Here is a 25710-nt window from a genome sequence, read left to right as displayed (position 1 = left end):
GCCGGTTCACACTGGTGTGATGCGGGAACCCTGCAAATCCACTGTGGGTTCCCGCATTGCACCCGACTCTCAGGCACTTCACACTGCCATATGCAAACTGCTGGGAGTGTCAATACAAAGTTAATGACACCCCCAGATCAGTTCGCATATCGCAGTGGGAACTGTCAATTTGGAGAGGAATCGGATCGCATAGGTGTGAACACCCATGCGATCCGATTCTGGTGCGGACCAAAAAAAGGGTCCTGCAAGACTTTGGTCGGAATGCAAATTCAGCCATACAATCTGTAAATAAAAAATAATTATTTGCCTTCTGAAATTAAGATGTGTGCGAATGCAAATATAACTACAAAGAGTGAAGAAGAAATACACAGCTACAGATGTAGCAATGAAAGATATGTCTGATAAGGTCATAAATAATCAAATTATAAAGTCCATCAAATCAAGAATAGTGATATGAATGTAGAAGGACGAAATCCAATATGGATGTGCCAAATAAAGTCCTCGGTGCTCATAAGGGAACGTCCACTTTAAGAGCCGGTTCACACTAATCCAACTCAAAGTCGCCCCTACTTTGAAGTTGCCCGTGCTCTAAATTGTGTTTGGAGCCCTGGAAGATAATTTAAAGTAGACGTTCCCTTATGATCACCGAGGACTTTATTCGGCACATCCATATTGCATCTCTAAGAGTAAAATAACTGCAAATAAAATCGATTATTGATTCTGAAAGCTCAATTCACTAAGAATTTAGCTTTTTTAAAAGAAATGCAATATTTTTTTGATTGTTCAGTAATTACCGCATTTTCTCACGGGGTAATTTATCGCAGGTGTCGGGGGTTAATGCTTCTTTAATGTCATTTCCTTGTAATATTTTACGTTTTAGCATGTTTGGTTTTTCTCTTTTGCAAAAAACTATTTTTTATTCTAACATTTTTTACAGTAATCTGTATTTGAAGGCACTGATGATTGAACGGCCTTCTCCAATCTCTCCTGAGGTTTGGTGATCCAAACTCCTTTACCAAAACCCAGTCCTTTACCAAACCCCCGTCCTTTACCAAACCCCCGTCCTTTACCAAACCCCCGTCCTTTACCAAACCCCCGTCCTTTACCAAACCCCCGTCCTTTACCAAACCCCCGTCCTTTACCAAACCCCCGTCCTTTACCAAACCCCCGTCCTTTACCAAACCCCCGTCCTTTACCAAACCCCCGTCCTTTACCAAACCCCCGTCCTTTACCAAACCCACCTTTTACTAAATCCATCCTTCACTAAATTCATCAGCTCACACAGTCAAATATGTTTTTTTGCAAATGAACGACCTACTAAAGTTTTTGAAAGCGCTCTTTTCTCGTCACAATTCTGTGCTGCTGCCTAAGTTTATATTATGGAAACTAAAGAAAACTGGAATACATTTTTTAAACATTTTTATTTATTTTCCATGTTCCTATCCATGTTTAACTTCTTGTAATGGTGAATATAACCAAAGTATTACAGTGGCCACTTCAAGAGGTCGGTCAGAGTGTAGTTGGAGTCATTTTCATGGCTGACATATTCCATTGTTGCACTTTTGTAAACTTTTACTTTTTTTACAGTTCTTTATGTTAAATTTTAGCCGATGTTTGCATTTAATTTGCACTGCACATCGTGCCTTTTTCATTTATTTGATAAAAAAAAAATACTTATGTACTCAGGATGTATAATGCCACATTTGTGTGTCCACTGCTGGTGGAATTGTGTCAACTTTCTGTAGGTCCTCTGTGGGTGGAATAAGACCCCTCTGGTATTGCCCCCCTCTCTGTGGGTAGTATTGCCTCCCTATGTCTGTGTGGGGGGGTATTTCACTCCTTTGTGTGGGCGTTCTGTGGGCAGAATTAGACCCCTCTCTGGGGGTAGTATTGCACCCCTTCCTGTTGGTCGAATTAGATCCCTCTCTTAGGGTAGTACTGCACTCCTCTCCGAGGGTAGTACTGCACTCCTCTCCGAGGGTAGTACTGCACTCCTCTCCGAGGGTAGTATTGCACCCCTCTCCGAGGGTGGTGCTGCACCCCTTTGAGGGTGGCGCTGTACCCCTCTCTGAAGGCAGTACTGCACCCCTCTCCGGAGTTGGAATTGCACTCCTCTCCAGGGGTAGTATTGCACCCCTTCCTGTGGGTGTTCTGTGGGTGTTCTAAAGCTCTCGATGGGTGGAACGCCCCTTTCTGAGGGTTTGAATAGGTCCCTCTTTTCTGGTTACCGCCACTAAAAGGGTGATGCTAAATAACGCAATTTGTTAATTGGACAGATTAGCGCACAATTTTTTTCCATAGTTACCGACAATTTTTTTTTTGTTGTTTACTGAAAAATCGCTATTTTTTTTTTTTTTTTATGAATTGGACTTTATTTATCACATGCAGTAATTTATGCAAAAGTAAGGAGAAGATATTCCAGCAATACTGTGACACAGTCCTATGTGAATATCTATGGCCAGCAGATGAAGGGAAATATTTAGGCCGTGTGGGCTGCCCCTCCCCCGAGCACTAATATTACTTACTGAGAAGAGCCAGGATACCCCCGAGGATGCCCAGGATGACAGGGATGCCCAGGCCTCCAGCCAATGCCTTTGGACTGTCACAGTTATTCTCGGCTGTACATTGGCACACTTGCATACTCAGCATAGTTATGTTTTGCACATCCCCGCCATCGACGAGGGTGACGGGAAAAATGTAGGTATCTTCTGCCATTTCCCTGATTGGCTTAATCAGAAATTCTGTACAAAAAAAAGGAACAATTACTCAAAACAGGAAACCAATATACAAACTACAGTGCCTAATATAAAATTACCGCAAAATTCTAGTATGTTAGAACCCATCACCATCCTCAGTTACATAGATGGTAAGGTTGAAAAAAGACTCCAGTCCATCCAATGATGAGTGTGTGAGTTTATGTCAATCGTACATTGTATATCCCTGCATATTGTGATCGCTAAGGTGCCCATCCCTGTTATATATACACATACACACACGATAGATAGATAGATAGATAGATAGATAGATAGATAGATAGATAGATAGATAGATAGATAGATAGATAGATAGATAGATAGATAGATAGATAGATAGATAGATAGATAGATAGATTTTTTCCAAGACTGATGTAACGGGCCCTCCTCCTCTTCTCCAGCGGTGGCATGGGCCATCCTTATAGCTGAACTGAACAGGACTCATGCTGTGACATCAATACGCATGTGTGCTGCAATACTTACCTGAGCCCGGGCTGTGGGGGGGTCCGTGACAGCCTTGGCCCACAGGAAGTGGGCTAAATGACACTGGCCATAATTCAGCCAGGAAGACCAAGGACATCTTGTGGTGTAAAGGAAGTACTGCGCAGGTCAGCTCCAGATTGGGTATTGCAGTTAGAGCTTCCTATTTATTTCATCTTTATATTTTAGCCAGAGTTTGGATTTAAATGTGAACTATAGTCTTTTAATTGATTTAATAAGGGAGAGCAGCAAAACCACTTCTGAACCGGAAGATTTACCCCCTTAATGACCAGGCCATTTTTTGTGATTCGGGCAATTGCGCGGTCGTGCAACGCTGTACCCAAATAGAATTTATGTCCTTTTTTCCCACAAATAGAGCTTCCTTTTGGTGGTATTTGATCACCTCTGCGATTGGAAGAATGGAACCCCATCCATGGTGTCAGTGAGAATAATGTCTGATCTTTGGTGTCAGTGGGAGGAATAGTGCCCCAAGAGCCTGGATAAAGGCAAGCCAAGGGCCGCATTTGGCCCCTGGGCCACAGTTTGGACACCACGGACAGACACTATCTCTGCATTTCTGGGGATCATTTAGACTCAAGGCCAGACTGACTGAAAACAGGTTCTAGCCTCTAATGACACCAAATACCCATAATGCCCCTGGTTTAATTGTTAAGTCATATCTTCTGACAAGAAAGAGGTATTTTTTTTTTTTCAATAACATTTTCCCATGCTGACAAATTCTCTGATGATTAATGTGACATAACCCATGTGTAGAAACTTACTGTCATCTACCACACTGATGGTCCAGTTGTCACGACCTTCGCGGCTCAGTTGTGCCCGGTATGGGGATGTAAAGGGGGGCAGATCTCTGTCAATAATATTAATAGATACGGGGTCTGGACTCTTCTGGCAGTATACGGCGTCTCGATATTCCAAATACGGTCCGTTATCATTGACATCTGTAAGTGTGATCTGAAGGGTGCCCGTCCCGGTGGCAGGGAATGAACCTGGAGGAAGAACCACAATATATATTAAAGAACTCCATAATAAAACCCACATTCTGTATGGTGATTGGATTACAGAATCTGCAACATTGTAACTGTGTACATTCCTATACGGTCAGAGAGTGACCCCGCTATTCTGCTCCTGCAGCTCTTCATGCCATCTCCAGTCTGCTGCTGGACGGTCAGTGAGCACCACCATAATAATTCATCCTCCAGTGACACCCTCCATGTGCTCCCTCCTTCCTCTAACCAGACTAAACAACTGCTGCCCTTCTGGCCTCCAATGCCTGAAATATGTTAGACATGTAGAACAGAGACTAGTTGGCGCAGTGTTCTTGCACGGTAGATTATGGGATGTACAGATTTTAGACTGCTATCTGTATTTATCATACACAACGATTTATAAATAACGGCATAACTGGGCTAAAGGGAGGTTTTTATGCTTGGTTTGGCTGGAGTGCTGCTTTAAAAAGGAAACAATTAGGGTGAAGTAAGGAGAGCGTCTTCAGAGGAGTTCTGCCTTTTATACATTTCCGGAACCTTCCATAGCTGATGTCATTGTGTGGTTTTTTTACTCATCACCTTCTATCCCGGAGACAATGACCACCCAGACAGATGGAGAGGGTAAACTGATGATTTGGTGCCACCACCTTTACCATACACCCCTTCTACCATGAAGCCGTGTGCTCTCTTCTATGTCATCCCAACCACATAACATACAGGAAAAGCAAATCTAGAAACCAACGTCCAGAAACCATCAGATGTTCTCAGAGACATCGGAGACTTGAGGAACACTCACCATTGTCCGCAGCCAAGATGATGGCTCTATAAGTGCTGTTTCTCACAAACACGGACTCTCGATCTAATTGTCCGTTTCCTGTGATGATTCCATTCTCCGGGTTCACGCTGAGCCAGCCGGCCGGGTCATTTCCTATCCTATAGCTGCAATAAAACATTTAAAAAGTTCGTCATGACCAACGTCTAAGTTGAGGCATTAGGGTTGTACACATTTCACAGATCACTTCATCAAATATCAGACGTAAGATGGTCAAATGGATTAAATCTTTTACATCAGACATTTTTTTTATAGATAAATTGGATAAAGCAAGGAATGATTTCACTTCTGGTCCCTTGTGACACTCATACAGAAAAATCAGGGAGTGTGGCTGTCACCAGGACAGGAATACAAATAATGTCAGGAGTTTCAGTCCTTCACTCTACTAAAAGTGTAATTTTTGTTTTGTGGAAGAGGAAGTGGGGGGGGGGGGGGGATCTCCTCAACTGGGACACAGACAGCAATAAAAACCCAGCAGAGGCTCCAATCCTTTCCCACTCTATCCAAAACAAAGTAAACTGTGTTGGTCAGCGTTGGCCTTACTGGGCAGGCAGATCCGCGCCCACCGACATCATCAGCTGTGGCTTTTGGCTTTTGAGAGCTCTTGGGTGAGGCCTTAGGTGGAGCTGCGTGGCGGGGCAATTTATAACTGGGAAGATGTAGAAATATGAAGGGTGATGGATGGAGATGTAGATATATGAAGGGCGATGGATGTAGAAATATGAAGGGTGATGGATGTAGAAATATGAAGGGTGATGGATGTAGAAATATGAAGGGTGATGGATGCAGATGTAGAAATATGAAGGGTGATGGATGTAGAAATATGAAGGGTGATGGATGTAGAAATATGAAGGGCGATGGATGTAGAAATATGAAGGGCGATGGATGTAGAAATATGAAGGGTGATGGATGTAGAAATATGAAGGGTGATGGATGTAGATGTAGAAATATGAAGGGTGATGGATGTAGAAATATGAAGGGTGATGGATGTAGAAATATGAAGGGTGATGGATGTAGATGTAGAAATATGAAGGGTGATGGATGGAGATGTAGAAATATGAAGGGTGATGGATGTAGATGTAGAAATATGAAGGGTGATGGATGTAGATGTAGAAATATGAAGGGTGATGGATGTAGAAATATGAAGGGTGATGGATGTAGAAATATGAAGGGTGATGGATGTAGAAATATGAAGGGTGATGGATGTAGAAATATGAAGGGTGATGGATGTAGAAATATGAAGGGTGATGGATGTAGAAATATGAAGGGTGATGGATGTAGATGTAGAAATATGAAGGGTGATGGATGTAGAAATATGAAGGGTGATGGATGTAGAAATATGAAGGGTGATGGATGGAGATGTAGAAATATGAAGGGTGATGGATGTAGAAATATGAAGGGTGATGGATGTAGAAATATGAAGGGTGATGGATGGAGATGTAGAAATATGAAGGGCGATGGATGTAGATGTAGAAATATGAAGGGTGATGGATGTAGATGTAGAAATATGAAGGGTGATGGATGTAGAAATATGAAAGGTGATGGATGTAGATGTAGAAATATGAAGGGTGATGGATGTAGATGTATTGACTGGGATGAGGGGACTGCACACTCACAGAAGGCCCGTCTATTCACAGAAACCTTACAGGATAATTACATGTCACAGTTGGTGGATTCTCCTACTAGAGAAAACGCAGTCCTGGATCTATTGATCACTAATGACCCAGACCTAATCTCAGAGGTAGGAGTTCAGGACAACCTGGGCTCTAGCGATCACAGGATGATCACATTTAGTATAAATAACAATATAACAAGGCAAGTGGGGAACATAAGAACCCTAAACTTCAGAAGGGCAAACTTTCCCAAATTGTACTCATTAATGGAAAGGGTAAACTGGGACCAAACCCTGGGATCCCTGACCACAGAGGAAAAATGGGAATGCTTTAGGAACAATATTAGGCAAAGGCATCTTGCAGTGCATTCCTATGGGAAATAAATTTAGAAGAGACAAAGCCAAACCTGGCTGGCTAAACCGTAGCGTTAAAAAACTTATTAGGGGAAAAAAATTGGCCTTCAAGAAATAAAAGTCAGAGGGCACAGTATCGGCCTTCCAGCAATACAAGGAGGCAAATAAGAAAAGTAAACACGAAATCAAAATGGCTAAAATCAACTTTGAGAGACAAATAGCGGAGGATAGTAAAAAAAACCCAAAGAAATTCTTTAAATATATCAACAGCAAAAAAAACTAGGGCAGAGCATATTGCACACATAATTAACGATGATGGGAGGATGGTTACAGAGGATACTGAAAAAGCAACCGTGCTGAATGCTTTTTTCTCGTCAGTCTTTACACAGGAAAAGGAGGGGTACACTGACCATGACTGTATGGGGTACACTGACCATGACTGTATGGGGTACACTGACCATGACTGTATGGGGTACACTGACCATGACTGTATGGTTAGTAGTAATACACAGGACTTGCCACTATGGCTAACAGAGGGTGAGATCAGGGAAAGGCTGGATAAACTTAACACAAACAAATCACCAGGCCCGGATGGCGTACATCCGAGAGTACTCAAGGAACTCAGTAAGGTTATATCCAGAACACTGTTCCTGATCTTTGCTGACAGTATTAGGACAGGAGATGTACCAGGGGATTGGAAGAAAGCGAACGTGATTCCTATATTCAAAAAAGGGTAGGAGGGATATCCCGGGAAATTATAGGCCTGTCAGTTTGACATCAATAGTATGTAAACTTCTGGAGGGGATGATAAGGGACTATATCGTAGAGTTTGCTAAAGACAACAACATCATCAGCAGTATTCAGCACGGGTTTACAAATGGGCGTTCTTGTCAAACCAATCTCTTAACATTCTACGAGGAGGTGAGCTAGATAGGGGAGACCAGTGGATGTGGTGTACCTAGATAGGGGCAGACCAGTGGATGTGGTGTACCTGGATAGGGGGAGACCAGTGGATGTGGGGTACCTGGATAGGGGCAGACCAGTGGATGTGGGGTACCTGGATAGGGGCAGACCAGTGGATGTGGTGTACTTGGATTTCGCTAAGGCGTTTGATACAGTTACCCACAAGCGTTTAATTTATAAAATAAGGTCTGCAGGTATCGACAGCAGAGTTTGCTCTTGGATACGGAATTGGCTTAAAGGGCGGTAATAAACAGCGCATACTCAGACTGGTCTGAGGTTGTAAGTGGGGTCCCCCAAGGCTCAGTCCTGGGGCCAACCTTGTTCAATTTATTCATAAACAGCATTGAGGACGGGATCAGGAGTTCGTTATCAGTTTTTGCTGATGACACAAAATTGGGCAGGGCAATAACTGCACAGCATGAAGCAGATATCCTACAGAATGACCTGGACAAAATTACGGAGTGGGCAACGACATGGCAAATGAGGTTTAATGTGGAGAAGTGTAAGGTTTTGCACTTGGGGACTAAAAACATAAAAACACAATACACGTTAGGAGGGGAACCCTTGGGGGAATCAAAAATGGAGAAAGATCTGGGAGTCTTGGTTGATGATAGATTAGGCAACAGCATGCAATGTCAAGCGGCAGCTGCCAAAGCCAACAGAATATTAGCATGCATAAAGAAAGGGATGTATTCCAGAGATAAGACTATAATCCTTCCACTTTATAAAACTCTGGTCCGACCGCATCTGGAGTATTCTGTCCAGTTCTGGTCACCAGTCCTCAGGAGGGATGTGTTGGAGCTGGAGAGAGTCCAGAGAAGGGCAACTAAACTAATTAGGGGATTGGAGGACCTTGACTATGAAGAGCGTCTACAATCGCTCGATTTATTCTCCCTGGAGAAGAGACGCCTGAGAGGGGACATGATAGCAATTTATAAATATCTTAATGGCGATCCCAGCTTAGAAAAAAAGCTGTTCATTCGAAGGGATTGCATGAGGACTCGAGGGCATACAATGCGATTAGAGGAGAAGCGTTTTAACCTCAGGCAACGTGGGGGGTTCTTTACTGTTAGGGCTACAAGATTGTGGAATTCTCTACCACAAGAGGTGGTTTCTGCGGGAAGTATGGTGGCTTTCAAAAGACTCTTAGACTTACATCTCAAGGATCAGAACATTCAGGGATATGAGAGATGATTACAGCCACACACACCTACACAGGGGGAACTGGATGGACTATTGTCTTTATTCAACCTCACCTACTATGTAACTATGTAGAAATATGAAGGGTGATGGATGGAGATGTAGAAATATGAAGGGTGATGGATGGAGATGTAGAAATATGAAGGGTGATGGATGTAGAAATATGAAGGGTGATGGATGGAGATGTAGAAATATGAAGGGTGATGGATGTAGAAATATGAAGGGTGATGGATGCAGATGTAGAAATATGAAGGGTGATGGATGTAGAAATATGAAGGGTGATGGATGGAGATGTAGAAATATGAAGGGTGATGGATGTAGAAATATGAAGGGTGATGGATGTAGAAATATGAAGGGTGATGGATGTAGAAATATGAAGGGTGATGGATGTAGAAATATGAAGGGTGATGGATGTAGAAATATGAAGGGTGATGGATGTAGAAATATGAAGGGTGATGGATGTAGAAATATGAAGGGTGATGGATGTAGAAATATGAAGGGTGATGGATGTAGAAATATGAAGGGTGATGGATGTAGAAATATGAAGGGTGATGGATGTAGATGTAGAAATATGAAGGGTGATGGATGCAGATGTAGAAATATGAAGGGTGATGGATGTAGATGTAGAAATATGAAGGGTGATGGATTTAGAAATATGAAGAGTGATGGATGCAGATGTAGAAATATGAAGGGTGATGGATGCAGATGTAGAAATATGAAGGGTGATGGATGTAGATGTAGAAATATGAAGGGTGATGGATGTAGAAATATGAAGGGTGATGGATGCAGATGTAGAAATATGAAGGGTGATGGATGCAGATGTAGAAATATGAAGGGTGATGGATGCAGATGTAGAAATATGAAGGGTGATGGATGTAGATGTAGAAATATGAAGGGTGATGGATGTAGAAATATGAAGGGTGATGGATGGAGATGTAGAAATATGAAGGGTGATGGATGTAGAAATATGAAGGGTGATGGATGTAGAAATATGAAGGGTGATGGATGTAGAAATATGAAGGGTGATGGATGTAGAAATATGAAGGGTGATGGATGTAGAAATATGAAGGGTGATGGATGTAGAAATATGAAGGGTGATGGATGTAGAAATATGAAGGGTGATGGATGTAGAAATATGAAGGGTGATGGATGTAGAAATATGAAGGGTGATGGATGTAGAAATATGAAGGGTGATGGATGTAGAAATATGAAGGGTGATGGATGTAGATGTAGAAATATGAAGGGTGATGGATGCAGATGTAGAAATATGAAGGGTGATGGATGTAGATGTAGAAATATGAAGGGTGATGGATTTAGAAATATGAAGAGTGATGGATGCAGATGTAGAAATATGAAGGGTGATGGATGTAGATGTAGAAATATGAAGGGTGATGGATGCAGATGTAGAAATATGAAGGGTGATGGATGTAGATGTAGAAATATGAAGGGTGATGGATGTAGAAATATGAAGGGTGATGGATGCAGATGTAGAAATATGAAGGGTGATGGATGCAGATGTAGAAATATGAAGGGTGATGGATGCAGATGTAGAAATATGAAGGGTGATGGATGTAGATGTAGAAATATGAAGGGTGATGGATGTAGAAATATGAAGGGTGATGGATGCAGATGTAGAAATATGAAGGGTGATGGATGCAGATGTAGAAATATGAAGGGTGATGGATGCAGATGTAGAAATATGAAGGGTGATGGATGCAGATGTAGAAGGTTGTCGGGTTTTAGTGACAGAAATCTTACAATCACCACTCACGTGATCTTTTGGATCTGAGCCTTGTCGGGGTCCTGAGCCGTGTAGGTTGCCACCACTTGGCCACTTGCGAGATCCTCTGGGACAGTGACATTCAACACTGGCGGTGCGAAGATTGGAGCCTCATTCACATCCTCCACATCCACAGTGACAGTGGCGGTAGAAGTTATCAGCGTTACAGAAAAGGGGGCTTTGTTGGTGGCCGCTACCAATAGGATGTATTGTCGCTTCGCTTCAAAGTCCAGTCCCTGCAATCAGGAGGAAATGATTGACAATTTTTATTGCTCATTACATAGACAGGCTCTGCTTCCTGCTTTTTGGCGCTACACAGTGATTCTTTATATCCCAATTTAAGTCTACATGTCCTTATTGGCTTCTATCTGTTTTTGCAATCAAAACAAGTCAACAGAACCCCAACTATACCCAACTGTAACCAACTATACCCAGCAATGCCCAACTATACCTATGGAACCAGACCTCTTAACTGTAAACAACCATACCTAGCTACTGTATGCCTAACTATATCTCACTATGCCCAACCATACCCAATTATACCTATAGAAATGCACCCAATTGGAACCCCAATACCAACTACACCTAGCTATGCCCAGCTATATCTCCCTATGCCCAACTATACCCATGGAAAATTTACCCAACTGTACCCCCAACTATACCCAATTATATCTAAATATTCCCAACTATACTCAACTATGTCCAACTACACTATACCTATGGAAATGTACCCAACCGGACCCCCAACTATACTTAGCTATACCCAACTGTGCCTAACTATATGCAACTGTACCGAAATAAACATATGGAAATGTACCCAACTGGAACCCCCAACATAACCCAATTATTCCCAACTATACTAAGCTATACTGAACTATACCCAAATGTGCCCAACTATACCCAAGTATGCCCCACTATACATATGGAAATGTACCCAACCCGACCTCAGCTATACCCAATTATACCCAACTATACTAAGATATCCAGAACTATACCCAACTGTGCCCAACTATATCCAACTATACCCAAGTATGCCCAACTATACATATAGAAATGTATCAGAACCCCAACTATACCCTTCTATACCCAACTATACCCAAGTATGCCCAACTATATACATATGGAAATGTACCAGAACCCCAAGTAAACCCTTCTATACTCAACTATACCCATGGAAATTTACCCAACCGGAACCCCAGCTATGACAGAGGGATGAGCGCATCAGTCTGCAGTTTCTCATTTACTGTCCAATCACAGGCTGGGGGAGGGACAAGACCCAGTAATAGTCGGGTGTCTGGGGTGGCTGTGCTGTGTAAATCTCAGGAATCAGTAGAGACAAATATAAAGTATCTCTCATGTAGAAATGTAATCTGTATTTCTCTGATGCCTGGAGTCCGGCTCTACATAAGGAGCTTACCTTCACCGTTGTCAGCAGGCCCATGTTATCCGGGGTCGTAGTTATGCCAAATTGGTTTCCTTCGTTGCCTTTAATAATCCTAAACACGGCTGTCCAGGCGTCTGTGTTGGGGGTGTCCTCATCTGTGACCGTCAGGAGTGAAACCTCGAGCCCCACAGCGTTTTCACGGACCTTCGCTGAGTACTGAAAATAAGAGATCTCATGTCAGAACTACAACATAAAGTTATTATTGAATGAAGAACTACATGTCAGGGACTCTCCAAAATGGCCTCCATGTTCAGGAACATAAAAAAATGACTTCCATGTACAGGACCATAACAAGATGGCCACCACATACAAGACTATAACAAAATGGCCTCCATCCACAGGACCATGTAAAAATGGTCGGTGCCTATAGGACCATAACAAAATGGCGTCCATGTATAGGACCATAACAAAATGGCCTCTGTCTATGCAAACCCTACAAAACTGCTTCTGTGTACAAAATGAATATTAAATGGTATTTGTGTAAAGGGCTCCTAGAGGAAAGGTGGCAGCATCTCAGGAACCTCTAAATTGGAATGGGCCCTAAGAGCTCTACAAAATGGACACAGTATACAGGACTATGACAAAATGGCCCCTGGTTACAAGAATTAAAGTGCATCTAAACCCCAAAAACCGTCCTATATTGCAGCTTACCGGTTCTCAGGTGTGGCTGCTGCATTGGTGTTCATTTTTCAGGTGGTTTTCCCTTAATTTTCTCCTGGTATTTCTGCAGCTAATACACTCCCTGTCCTGGTGGCTACACTCCCCCCCCCCCCACACTCCCTGTCCTGGTGGCTACGCTCCCTCCACCCACACTCCCTGTCCTGGTGGCTACGCTCCCTCCCCCACACTCCCTGTCCTGGTGGCTACACTCCCTCCCCCCCCCACACTCCTTGTCCTGGTGGCTACGCTCCCTCCCCCACACTCCTTGTCCTGGTGGCTACGCTCCCTCCCCCACACTCCCTGTCCTGGTGGCTACGCTCCCTCCCCCCCCCCCACACACTCCCTGTCCTGGTGGCTACGCTCCCTCCCCCCACACTCCCTGTCCTGGTGGCTACGCTCCCTCCCCCCCAACACTCCCTGTCCTGGTGGCTACGCTCCCTCCCCCCACACTCCCTGTCCTGGTGGCTACGCTCCCTCCTCCCCCCCAACACTCCCTGTCCTGGTGGCTACGCTCCCTCCCCCCACACTCCCTGTCCTGGTGGCTACGCTCCCCCCCCACACTCCCTGTCCTGGTGGCTACGCTCCCTCCTCCCCCCCAACACTCCCTGTCCTGGTGGCTACACTCCCTCCCCCACACTCCCTGTCCTGGTGGCTACGCTCCCTCCCCCCACACTCCCTGTCCTGGTGGCTACGCTCCCTCCCCCCACACTCCCTGTCCTGGTGGCTACACTCCCTCCCCCCCCCACACTCCTTGTCCTGGTGGCTATGCTCCCTCCCCCACACTCCTTGTCCTGGTGGCTACGCTCCCTCCCCCACACTCCCTGTCCTGGTGGCTACGCTCCCTCCCCCCCCCCACACACTCCCTGTCCTGGTGGCTACGCTCCCTCCCCCCACACACTCCCTGTCCTGGTGGCTACGCTCCCTCCCCCCACACACTCCCTGTCCTGGTGGCTACGCTCCCTCCCCCCACACACTCCCTGTCCTGGTGGCTACGCTCCCTCCCCCCACACACTCCCTGTCCTGGTGGCTACGCTCCCTCCCCCAACACACTCCTTGTCCTGGTGGCTACGCTCCCTCCCCCACACTCCCTGTCCTGGTGGCTACACTCCCTCCCCCACACTCCCTGTCCTGGTGGCTACGCTCCCTCCCCCCCCCCCACACACTCCCTGTCCTGGTGGCTACGCTCCCTCCCCCCCCACACTCCCTGTCCTGGTGGCTACGCTCCCTCCCCCCCCCACACTCCCTGTCCTGGTGGCTACGCTCCCCCCCCCCCCACACTCCCTGTCCTGGTGGCTACACTCCCTCCCCCCACACTCCCTGTCCTGGTGGCTACGCTCCCTCCCCAAAAACTCCCTGTCCTGGTGGCTACGCTCCCTCCCCCCACACTCCCTGTCCTGGTGGCTACGCTCCCTCCCCCCCACACTCCCTGTCCTGGTGGCTACACTCCCCCCCCCCCCACACTCCCTGTCCTGGTGGCTACGCTCCCTCCCCAAAAACTCCCTGTCCTGGTGGCTACACTCCCTCCCCCCACACTCCTTGTCCTGGTGGCTACGCTCCCTCACCTACACTCCCTGTCCTGGTGGCTACGCTCCCTCCCCCCACACTCCCTGTCCTGGTGGCTACGCTCCCTCCCCCCCAACACTCCCTGTCCTGGTGGCTACGCTCCCTCCCCCCACACTCCCTGTCCTGGTGGCTACGCTCCCTCCCCCACACTCCCTGTCCTGGTGGCTACGCTCCCTCCCCACACACTCCCTGTCCTGGTGGCTACGCTCCATCCCCCCACACACTCCCTGTCCTGGTGGCTACGCTCCCTCCCCCCACACACTCCCTGTCCTGGTGGCTACGCTCCCTCCCCCCCCCCCCCACACTCCCTGTCCTGGTGGCTACGCTCCCTCCCCCCCCCCACACTCCCTGTCCTGGTGGCTACGCTCCATCCCCCCCCACACTCCCTGTCCTGGTGGCTACGCTCCCTCCCCCCCCCCCACACTCCCTGTCCTGGTGGCTATGCTCCCTCCCCTCCCCCCACACTCCCTGTCCTGGTGGCTACGCTCCCTCCCCCCACACTCCCTGTCCTGGTGGCTACGCTCCCTCCCCCCCCACACTCCCTGTCCTGGTGGCTACGCTCCCTCCCCCCCCACACTCCCTGTCCTGGTGGCTACGCTCCCTCCCCCAACACTCCCTGTCCTGGTGGCTACGCTCCCTCCCCTCCCCCCACACTCCCTGTCCTGGTGGCTACGCTCCCTCCCCTCCCCCCACACTGCCTGTCCTGGTGGCTACGCTCCCTCCCCTCCCCCCACACTCCCTGTCCTGGTGGCTACGCTCCCTCCCCCCACACTCCCTGTCCTGGTGGCTACGCTCCCTCCCCCCCCCACACTCCCTGTCCTGGTGGCTACGTTCCCTCCCCTCCCCCCACACTCCCTGTCCTGGTGGCTACGCTCCCTCCCCCCCCCCCCACACTCCCTGTCCTGGTGGCTACGTTCCCTCCCCTCCCCCCACACTCCCTGTCCTGGTGGCTACGCTCCCTCCCCCCCCACACTCCCTGTCCTGGTGGCTACGCTCCCTCCCCCACACTCCCTGTCCTGGTAGCTACGCTCCCTCCCCCCCCCCCCCAAACACACTCCCTGTCCTGGTGGCTACGCTCCCTCCCCCACACTCCCTATCCTGGCGGCTACGCTCCCTCCCCCCCCCACTCCCTGTCCTTTTGGCTACGCTCCCTCCCCCCCACACTCCCTGTCCTGGTGGCTACGCTCCCTCCCCCCCACTCCCTGTCCTAGTGGCTACGTTCCCTCCCCCCCCCCCCACACTCTCTGTCCTGGTGACTACGCTCCCTCCCCCCCCCCCCCACACTCCCTGTCCTGGTGGCTACGCTCCCTCCCCCCCCCACACTCCCTGTCCTGGTGGCTACGCTCCCTCCCCCACTGTATCAATGAAAGGAGCCAAGGTTGTCACCCAGGCTGGACTACAAACATGTCTTCCTCATTTCATGTCCATTACATTGGGAAGGAGGGATCAGAAGCGTACAGAAGGAAGATAACATTGTTGGTTCTTTCTGTTCAGCTCACAGGGAGGGACAAGGACATTTCTGGTGAGAACAGGAATTTTTTGCTCTTGCTGATCGTTCAGAATAAATTCGTCCGTCACATCTAAGGACTGGCAAGCTGCAATATAGGACGACATTTTGTTGTTGGGTTCAGATATCCCCCTGGAAGTCATACGTCTGCACTTCAGGACCACATCAAAATGGCCGCTGTGCAAACCCCGAATAAGGGATATTAGATTCCACTTTAGCAGCTTTTATAACATTTTCCCGGTGTTACGCGGGGCGTCACATAATGACAGAATGCGGGTTTCACACTCACCTGAATGGGATCAAAAACGGGAGCGTTGTCATTGGCGTCTGTTACAGTGATCACAGCTTTGGCGGTGGTTTCATATCCAAAACCCTCCTGGTCCGCGGCTTTGACAGTCAGAGTATACACCGGATACAGCTGAAAGAATATGACAATAAAAGTCATTAATTATTCTGTATCTGAAATACAATCATTGTGTCCCTGAAAATACAAAATATCATCTGAAGATCCTCCTTCCATTCTACCTGATCATCAATTATTCTATTCCATGTCCAGCCAGGACTCACCAACAGGCGGCGCAGCGATCATGCCATGTTCCTAGGACAAGGTGCCACCCCAATTGGGGTAAAGAGCCAATGACTCAGCTCTTTAACCATGTGATCGGCTGTGTCCAATCAAAGCTGATCACATGTAAACATGGAAGTGCTGTATTTCGACTCTTCTTGCTTCACACTCTGTCAGTGTGAGGTGAGGAGAGCCAATCAGTGAAATCTCCTTGTAGCAAATTGTGTAGGGGTAATCAGTGCCCTGATTATCAATGTAGTGCCAGCAGTGCCACCAATCAGTGCCCATCAGTGATGCCAGTCAATGCTGCCTAATAGCACCTGCTCATCAGTGCTGCCCACCAGTGCCCCCTATCAGTGCCCACCAGTGCCACCTATTAGTGCTGCCTATCAGTGTCACCTATTAGTGCTGCCTATCAGTGCCACCTAATCAGTGCCCACCAGTGCAGCCCACCAGTGCCACCTATCAGTGCCCACCTATTAGTGTGGCATATCAGCGCCTCCTTAGTGCCACCTAATCAGTGCCGCCTCATCAGTGCCGCCTCATTAGTGCCCACCACTGCAGCCCATCAGTGCCACCTATCAGTGTCCACCAGTGCCACCTATTAGTGTGGCATATCAGTGCCTCCTCATTAGTGCCACCTAATCAGTGCAGCCCATCAGTGCCACCTAATCAGTGCTACCTCATCAGTGCAGCTTATCAGTGCCCACCAGTGCAGCTCATCAGTGCCACCTATCAGTGCTCACCAGTGCCTATTAGTGTGGTATATGAGTGCCTCCTTAGTGCCACCTAATCAGTGCCCACCAGTGCAGCCCACCAGTGCCACCTAATAGTGTGGCATATCAGGGCCTCCTCATTAGTGCCACCTATCAGTGCCCACCAGTGCAGCCAAACAGTGCAGCCCATCAGTGAAGGAGAAAAATTACTTATTTAAAAAATTTACTGACAGAAACAAAGAAAAACCTTTTTTTTTTAATTCAAACTTTTCTGTCTTTTTTTTGTTTGTTTAGCAAAATGATGATAACACCCCCCCCCCCCCAACCCCCCCCAGTGGTGATTAAATATCACCAAAAGAAAGCTCCATCGGTGGGAAGAAAATAATAGAAATGTCATATGCGTGTAGTGTTGCATGACTGCGTAATTGTCATTCAAAGTGTGACAGTGCTGAAAGCTGAACATTGGCCTGGGCAGGAAGGGGGAGGGGTGAAGGTGCCCGGTATTGAAGGGGTTAGAGATCACAAAAAATAATTATTTGGGCCGGATTCCCACTGATGTGAATGGATGAGGGTTTCCTTTGCATCCAATTCACACATCCAATTCACATGACAGGCGAGTGTTGCTGGCACTCAATAGAGCGAATACAGACATGAAGGTACAGGAGTCTGTGAGGTCTTTAGTGTGTTTGCAGCAGTGGTGACTATTCCAGGTTTTCCTTGTGCACCCGCCATTCCAGCTATTGAACCCTGCCTCCTGTTTTGCTCCTGTGTGAGAACACTTCAGCAACTACATTTGGTGAGTTGTCACTTCCACTGACCCCCTCGGTGTGACACTTGGTGGTGGTTGAAAGGTGATCCAGCATCACGATTCTTTGGATGTTTTTATGGACATTAAAAGGACTTTGTACCCGGTTCATTTACAGTGTTAATTAAGCACCATGTTTGAGTGCTTGCTGTTGTACTTATTTTACACTCTGAGTCATGTCATATTGACTTTTGTGCTACTATTCTTTTATTCATATGTACTTACAAATATTTCTCGTTATTTGGTGAAGTAGCAGCAGTCTGTATTTTAGCAGTTAACTAACTGACTCCTCCAATAAGCGCAGAGATATCTTGGTTGACAGTTGGTGTCCAGGTATATATCTTCACTCAATAGAGCCGCTTCACACATCTGCTGGGCGGCTGCGGAGCGGATTGCACAGGGGTGCGGTGCATATTTAGCTCAGTTTCAGGTCCGAATTCAGACAAAAATTCAGGCCTAAATCGTCCCTGAAAAGGGAACAGAGAGAGATGCACCCCGACTGTGAGCCGCATCCGTATTAAGTTTGAACCCCGGCCTTATTGGACTTCTCCATCCTCACCTATCATGTTAGTTCTGGACAGCGGTCACAGCTTTCCACCCCTTCCTGCAAACACCAGAATAGAATCTCCCACTTTCTAGCGGTGGTATCTCCCAATGAATCTACATTACAGGGAATCCATCACTGGAGGAAGATGTAAGGGATCTCAAAATCAGGTACCCCATAAAAACTCATGGCATTTCTATTAAATCACCAGTAGATGGCAGCACAAAGTTCAACTGCAGCAAGGCATGGGAGGAACTAAAAAGTTAGACCTTTTGTTCCTGGGGGAACAGAATAGTAGCTGCTGTGCCGTGTCCCTCAGACTAAAGGTCATACCTCATGTCATTGCAGAGACTTCTCAATAAAAACACTTCTGGTTTTACCCGGCCCGCCCCCTTCGCACATTGGAATTATTGACCATACTTTCAGCATATGTGCAACAAAGACCCCACAAGTGAAATGATGGGAATGGTTAGCCGGGACTGTGAGTGGTGGTGGGGAATTCCTCGCCACTGAAGCTACAAGAAGATTTCATTCAATCACAAACCTCGCGGTCCAATCCAGCGGTCACAACGCTAATCAGTCCGGAGGCGCTATCGATAGCAAACATGTTAGGGGTTGGTAAAGGGGGATCCTGACTTATGATAGAGTATCCGAGAATGCCGTTATTGGTGTCCTCGGTGTCATCTGCGTCTGTTGCCGTGACATTCATCACAGGAGTCCCTAGAAGGGAGAAGAGAAGAGACGTTACAATGGAAGTATCCGGAGGGAGAGCCCACAGGGAGAGCCCACAGTGAGAGCCCACAGTGAGAGCCCACAGTGAGAGCCCACAGTGAGAGCCCACAGTGAGAGCCCACAGTGAGAGCCCACAGTGAGAGCCCACAGTGAGAGCCCACAGTGAGAGCCCACAGTGAGAGCCCACAGTGAGAGCCCACAGTGAGAGCCCACAGTGAGAGCCCACAGTGAGAGCCCACAGTGAGAGCCCACAGTGAGAGCCCACAGTGAGAGCCCACAGGGAGTGCCCACAGGGAGTGCCCACAGGGAGTGCCCACAGGGAGTGCCCACAGTGAGAGCCCACAGGGAGAGCCCACAGGGAGTGCCCACAGTGAGAGCCCACAGGGAGTGCCCACAGGGAGAGCCCACAGGGAGAGCCCACAGGGAGAGCCCACAGGGAGTGCCCATAGTGAGAGCCCACAGGGAGTGCCCACAGGGAGTGCCGCTTCACTAAACTCATTACATGATAACCCCGGAAGATTATTTGATAAAAAAGCCAAAATGAACATCCAGCTCAACCCCCACTGCCAAAAAACCCAACCTCCCCCCACCACCCATAACCCCCAACAATCTAAAGATGATGCAGAGGAAATAAAATATTCTTTTAAAGCACAATCCAGTCTAAAGCCGACCATAAAATACACAATCTGACTGTACAATCTCCATCAAACCAGGCCGGTCCTTGCACCACATAGCTGATGGTAGATGGAAAGTGAATTGTACGATCGGATTGTATAGTGTATGGTCACCTTAAGGAGGAACTTCACCTTTTTTAAACATCAGGTACTTACCAGTCCCTGGAGTCCAGCACTGTCACCCAACAGCTGCTTCTCTTCAATGCTGCAGACCCCTGGTGCCGCATTTCTAAAGCAACCAGAAACCGTACTAAAAACCCGACACTCTAAAAAGGGGGGTCCGCAACTTCATCGCAATCTACCCATTGATCGCAGGCAGGTGATGTCGCGTTCCTTCCTTACCGACCCCACAACCTGAACAGGAGGGGGGGCATTACAGGAAGCGATCTCCTGTATTCTCCACCTCCATTATTTAGTTTTGTTAACTAGTGTTGCTAGTTAATTTCTTAAAAAAAAAAAAAAGCCAAACCCCGGTGATCTCTTTCATGTTGTTCAGGTAGATCTCCTCCTCTCAAAGGCTGCCAACTCCTGATCTAAAAGATCTATTTAGATTCCAGTCCTACAAAAAAAAAAAAAAAAGACCACTTACCTGGTTTGGACCCCTCGGTCACTGTCCCTTCAAACACCGGCTGTGTGAAGGTCGGACGGTTGTCGTTCTGATCGGTCACTTTAATAATAATCTCAATGGGGGTCTCCACTTGTTGCCCATTTCCTGAGACGGCGTAGACCAAGACCTGAAATAGGAAGCAACAATCTATTATTTTAGAATCATCTTGTCTGACGTATGACACAAACCGGGAGGAAATATTGTTTTTAACCCAACGACGTGCCCCAAAAGGAAACCCATTTTTACCTCTTACCCTGTGGCTCTAACCCGCTGCGCTACAGAGAGGTGTCACATTATAGGAAACTACTGCAAGAGATGGGCACAAGAGATGGCCTCCGCGCTGCAAGAGATGGGCACAAGAGATGGCCACCCCGCTGCAAGAGATGGGCACAAGAGACGGCCACCCCGCTGCAAGAGATGGGCACAAGAGACGGCCACCCCGCTGCAAGAGATGGGCACAAGAGACGGCCACCGCGCTACAAGAGACGGGCACAAGAGACGGCCACCACGCTACAAGAGACGGCCACCACGCTACAAGAGACAGCCACCGCGCTACAAGAGACAGCCACCGCGCTACAAGAGACAGCCACCGCGCTACAAGAGACAGCCACCGCGCTACAAGAGACAGACACCGCGCTACAAGAGACAGACACCGCGCTACAAGAGACAGACACCGCGCTACAAGAGACAGACACCGCGCTACAAGAGACAGACACCGCGCTACAAGAGACAGACACCGCGCTACAAGAGACAGACACCGCGCTACAAGAGACAGACACCGCGCTACAAGAGACAGACACCGCGCTACCAGAGACAGACACCGCGCTACAAGAGATGGGCACCACGTGAAAGTGGAACTAAAGTTAAAAATTTTATATTGTAAGCAGGCTCTTTATTGTAGGAAGGATGCGCTTCTTTTGTAATAAAACAAACTTATACCCAGTCACAGTTTACACTGAGCTGAGCATGTGAAACATGGGGTAGATTCTCAGCACACCCCAGTTGTAGGCAGGTGCTGATTTTCCTTCAACCTGTAGGTGGTGCTGTGCCATTGTCGCAGGTGGAGTGGAGTCCATTAAGGAAAATGTCCTTTTATGGACGCCATCAGTCTCTCTGATTGGATGATGTGATCTAGACACCTCAAACGGCCATCTTGGTTAGGGAATGACTCTATATAATGGGGAGACCCACATCATTTAGGAGCACCTGGAGCAAGTAGAAGGTCAGGGACAGAGACCCTGCTGGGGAGGGAAAGGTTCTTAGCGAGGAGGGTCAAGACAGGGAGAACGCCTGCAGAAAGAGAACATCCCAATAACCGGAATAGTAACACGGGGCTCTTCCCAGCAGCATTAGGCCGACCCAGTGCACCACAAACCAACAGGCCTTTGGCGGAAGCCGTCCTCCGGTAATACTGACCCAAGCCCAGTAACACACCAACTGTTCTATTGTCTTATAAGGCGATGCGTGAGTCGCCCCCGCCAACATTTTATCCCTGGCTTCTTCTGTCGTCTTGATTGGTTGGTACTGGTGATGCAGCTTCTGCACATGGGATTTCATTAATCCCAGCTCCGTGTAGGCAGGGCTAAAGCTTAAGGTACCCAATCAGGAGACCACACGGACAGTCCTTGATTGTTATTATTTATATTGTATATATAGGTGAGCAGTAATAAATGATGACTTCCAAAGTTATACAATGGTATAAATATTTTAAAAGCAAAAAAATAAATAAAATGGCCAGTCACGTGACAAATTGATTTACCGGCAGACTTAGACTGGGCAGAGACAGGCAGGTGTCAGAGGTAATTTGCATTATATAGCAGAATAAATGTTTTTCTTACCGTATATTTGGGTATAGTCTCTCTGTCCAGAGGCCGGGTCACATTAAGCCATCCAGTAGTCCTCTCTATAACAAATGTCCCCACGGGCGGAGAGTCGGCCCCTTGGCCTGTCATGCTGTAGAAAACAGCAATTTCCGACGCCCGGCTGGACTTGACCTAGAAGGAAGCAATATGGGAAATAGGAAGAATGATACGCTTTCATAAAGACACATGAGTCCCCATTATTTATTTGATATGGGTGGAGGCTTTCTTCATTTTCATGATTCTTAACTTTGCTCTGTCCTTGTGACCCCCTCACACTTTCATTTTTCTATTTTTCTGATGTCCATGGATGATATGTAGGATTGCTCCTATACTGACTACACCATCTATCCAAAAGTATGTGGACATCTAATCATAACTACACTATATGGCCTAAGGTATGAGGACAGCCCTCCAAATGATGGAGTTCAGGTGTTTCCACTAAAGGGTCCTGGTAATCATCCATCATACAAGGACATTGTAGACAATTGTGCTCTACCAACCTTGTGGTAACAGTTTGGTGAAGAGCCTTTTCTGTCCCCGTGTACAAAGCCAGCTCCCCGTGTGCAAAGCCAGCTCCATAAAGACATGACTGTGCCCCCCCATCCCCGTATACAAAGCCAGCTCCATAAAGACATGACTGTGCGCCCCCCCATCCCCGTGTACAAAGCCAGCTCCATAAAGACATGACTGTGCCCCCCCCCCCCCGTTTACAAAGCCAGCTCCATAAAGACATGACTGTGCCCCCCCCCCCCCCCCCGTGTACAAAACCAGCTCCATAAAGACATGATTGTGCCCCCCCCCCCCGTGTACAAAGCCAGCTCCATAAAGACATGACTGTGCCCCCCCATCCCCGTGTACAAAGCCAGCTCCATAAAGACATGACTGTGCCCCCCCCCCCCATCCCCGTGTACAAAGCCAGCTCCATAAAGACATGACTGTGCCCCCCCCCCCATCCCCGTGTACAAAGCCAGCTCCATAAAGACATGACTGTGCCCCCCCCCCATCCCCATGTACAAAGCCAGCTCCATAAAGACATGACTGTGCCCCCCCCCCCCATCCCCGTGTACAAAGCCAGCTCCATAAAGACATTATGTGACCAGTTTGGTGTGGAGGAACTTGAGTGTCCTGCAAAGCCCTGACCTCATCCATACTGATCACCTTTGGAAGGAATTGTAACACCAATAGTGAGCCAGGTCTTCTGATCCAACAGTACCTGACCTCATAAATGGGCACAAATTCCCACAGACACCCTCCAAGATCTGGGAGAAAGTCTTCCCAGAAGAGTGGAGGCTCTAATAGACATAAGGAAAGGAAGGGAAAGGGGGGGGGGGGACTGCATAAAGACATGGTTTGACCAGTTTGGTGTGGAGGAACGCGAGTGTCCTGCACAGAGCCCTGACCTCATCCCTACTGAACACCTTTGGAGTGAATTGGAGTACCAGTTGGGAGCCAGGTATTTTTTATGGTGCCCAACATGTAACCCATGTCTCCTCATCCAACATCAGTACCTGGCCTCATAAATGGGCACAAATTCCCACAGATATCTTCCAAAATCTTGTGGAAAGTCTTCCCAGAAGAGTGGAGGAAGTTGTAGCTACAAAGGGCAGAAACTCTATACTAATATACTAATGGCCATGGTTTTAGAAAGGGATTTCCAACTCATAGAGGTGTGATGGGTGGAGGAACTCAAGTGTCCTGCACAGAGCCCTGACCTCATCCCTACTGATCACCATTGGAATTCATTGGAACACAGATTGTGAATCTTCTTATCCAACCTCACAAATTTTATTTTTACTGAATAGGCACAACTTTCCAAAGACACTCCAAAATCTTCTGGATAGTCTTCCCAGAAAGGTGGGGGTTGTTCTAGCTGTGAAGTGGGGCTAACACCAGATTATTGCCCATTATTTTGGAAAGGGACATCGAACAAACTTATATAGGTTTCCTGGTCAACGCTCCTCAACATTTGGGCCATATAGTCCATGCACAGAAGGAAGACATGCTGAGCACTCTGTGCTAATACCCAACATAAGACGTATTCTGTACTGAAGGAGAAGGTTTGTGTTGTAGGTACCTGAATGAGCCTTTTGGGAAATGGACCTCTTTCATTTTCAGAACATTGAATTGGTGGAATGACCCAATCTCTCTTCTGTCTCCGAAGCTCATGTGATGGATGTGAACTTTTACCCTGCAGAGGACACAAAAACAATCAGTCAAGTAAAATACTTTATAACTAGAAATAAAAAGGACACCCAGGGATGACATTTCATACGGATTGAAGGAAGGCAGATCAAATCATCTGCTTTCTACTTCTATCATCCTGGGATTCGACCAACCAGGTCTCCCCATTGGAGCTCCCCAATCTCTGACCTGTCACCTTGAAAAAAAATAGACCACCCAACAAATATTGGAAACCCTTGACGAGTCCTCCCTGGGATGACCAGACAAAAATTGTTTGTAAAACACAAAGCAGTTTTTCTTTGTTGCCCGACCAAATTTGGACAAACGGGAGTAAACACAGCTGCAGCATCTAAGGTTTGTTTACAAACAAACCTCATGTGATCATGGCTGTTATTGGCTATTATGTTGGTCACATGATTGGAAACAATGCAAACTGATTTCTGACAGTAAGCGGAGTCCCGAGCTGCCAGATACCGCTTGGTTTGATGGCTGGGGGCCCCCAACTTGTGCATTCTCCCAGCTGTCACATCTGGATTGTAGGTTGATGTCCTCTTGCCACGGGAATATTTATCCAACGACTGCAGGTGCCAGCAGGTTAACCATCAATGTAAACACGAAATTCCCAGCACACTTAGCAGCTACCCTGCTACCAGGCCAGGCACTGCGGCTTCCCCGTAGATTTGCCAATGTGTGCAACTACAACCTCTGTTTTTAATGTAAAATTGTTAGGCAGTCAATTTGCATTTTTTTTTTTGCAGTTTGGTAGCTAAGCATGCTGGGAAATATTTCTGCTTGGGATGTGCCTTGCCCTTCCATGTGCACCTTACTGCAAAGGCTGGTTGCCATCTTTTTGTATCACCATCAATGCA

General features: G+C 47.5%; 1 protein-coding gene across 1 annotated transcript in view; it reads right to left on the bottom strand.

Moving 5' to 3' along the window:
• The window catches only part of LOC309566041 (cadherin-1-like), a gene marked incomplete at its 5' end in the record, with an annotated part of 127081 nt that overhangs the window by 4514 nt on the left and 96857 nt on the right, over positions 1 to 25710 (bottom strand). Inside the window, 10 exons of the mRNA XM_082271064.1 lie at positions 2526 to 2741; positions 4016 to 4240; positions 5037 to 5179; positions 10973 to 11217; positions 12399 to 12581; positions 16445 to 16573; positions 19330 to 19505; positions 20781 to 20925; positions 22637 to 22792; positions 24735 to 24848. Coding sequence (XP_082127190.1) covers positions 2526 to 2741; positions 4016 to 4240; positions 5037 to 5179; positions 10973 to 11217; positions 12399 to 12581; positions 16445 to 16573; positions 19330 to 19505; positions 20781 to 20925; positions 22637 to 22792; positions 24735 to 24848 — 1732 coding nt within the window. The remainder of the gene's footprint in view (positions 1 to 2525; positions 2742 to 4015; positions 4241 to 5036; positions 5180 to 10972; positions 11218 to 12398; positions 12582 to 16444; positions 16574 to 19329; positions 19506 to 20780; positions 20926 to 22636; positions 22793 to 24734; positions 24849 to 25710) is intronic.

The sequence above is a fragment of the Pelophylax lessonae genome, assembly GCF_965119305.1.
Source record: "Pelophylax lessonae genome assembly, chromosome: 10".
NCBI classification, from domain to species: domain Eukaryota; kingdom Metazoa; phylum Chordata; class Amphibia; order Anura; family Ranidae; genus Pelophylax; species Pelophylax lessonae.
The sequence above is the reverse complement of the archived record's forward strand: the minus strand, read 5'-3'. Positions and strand labels throughout refer to the sequence as shown.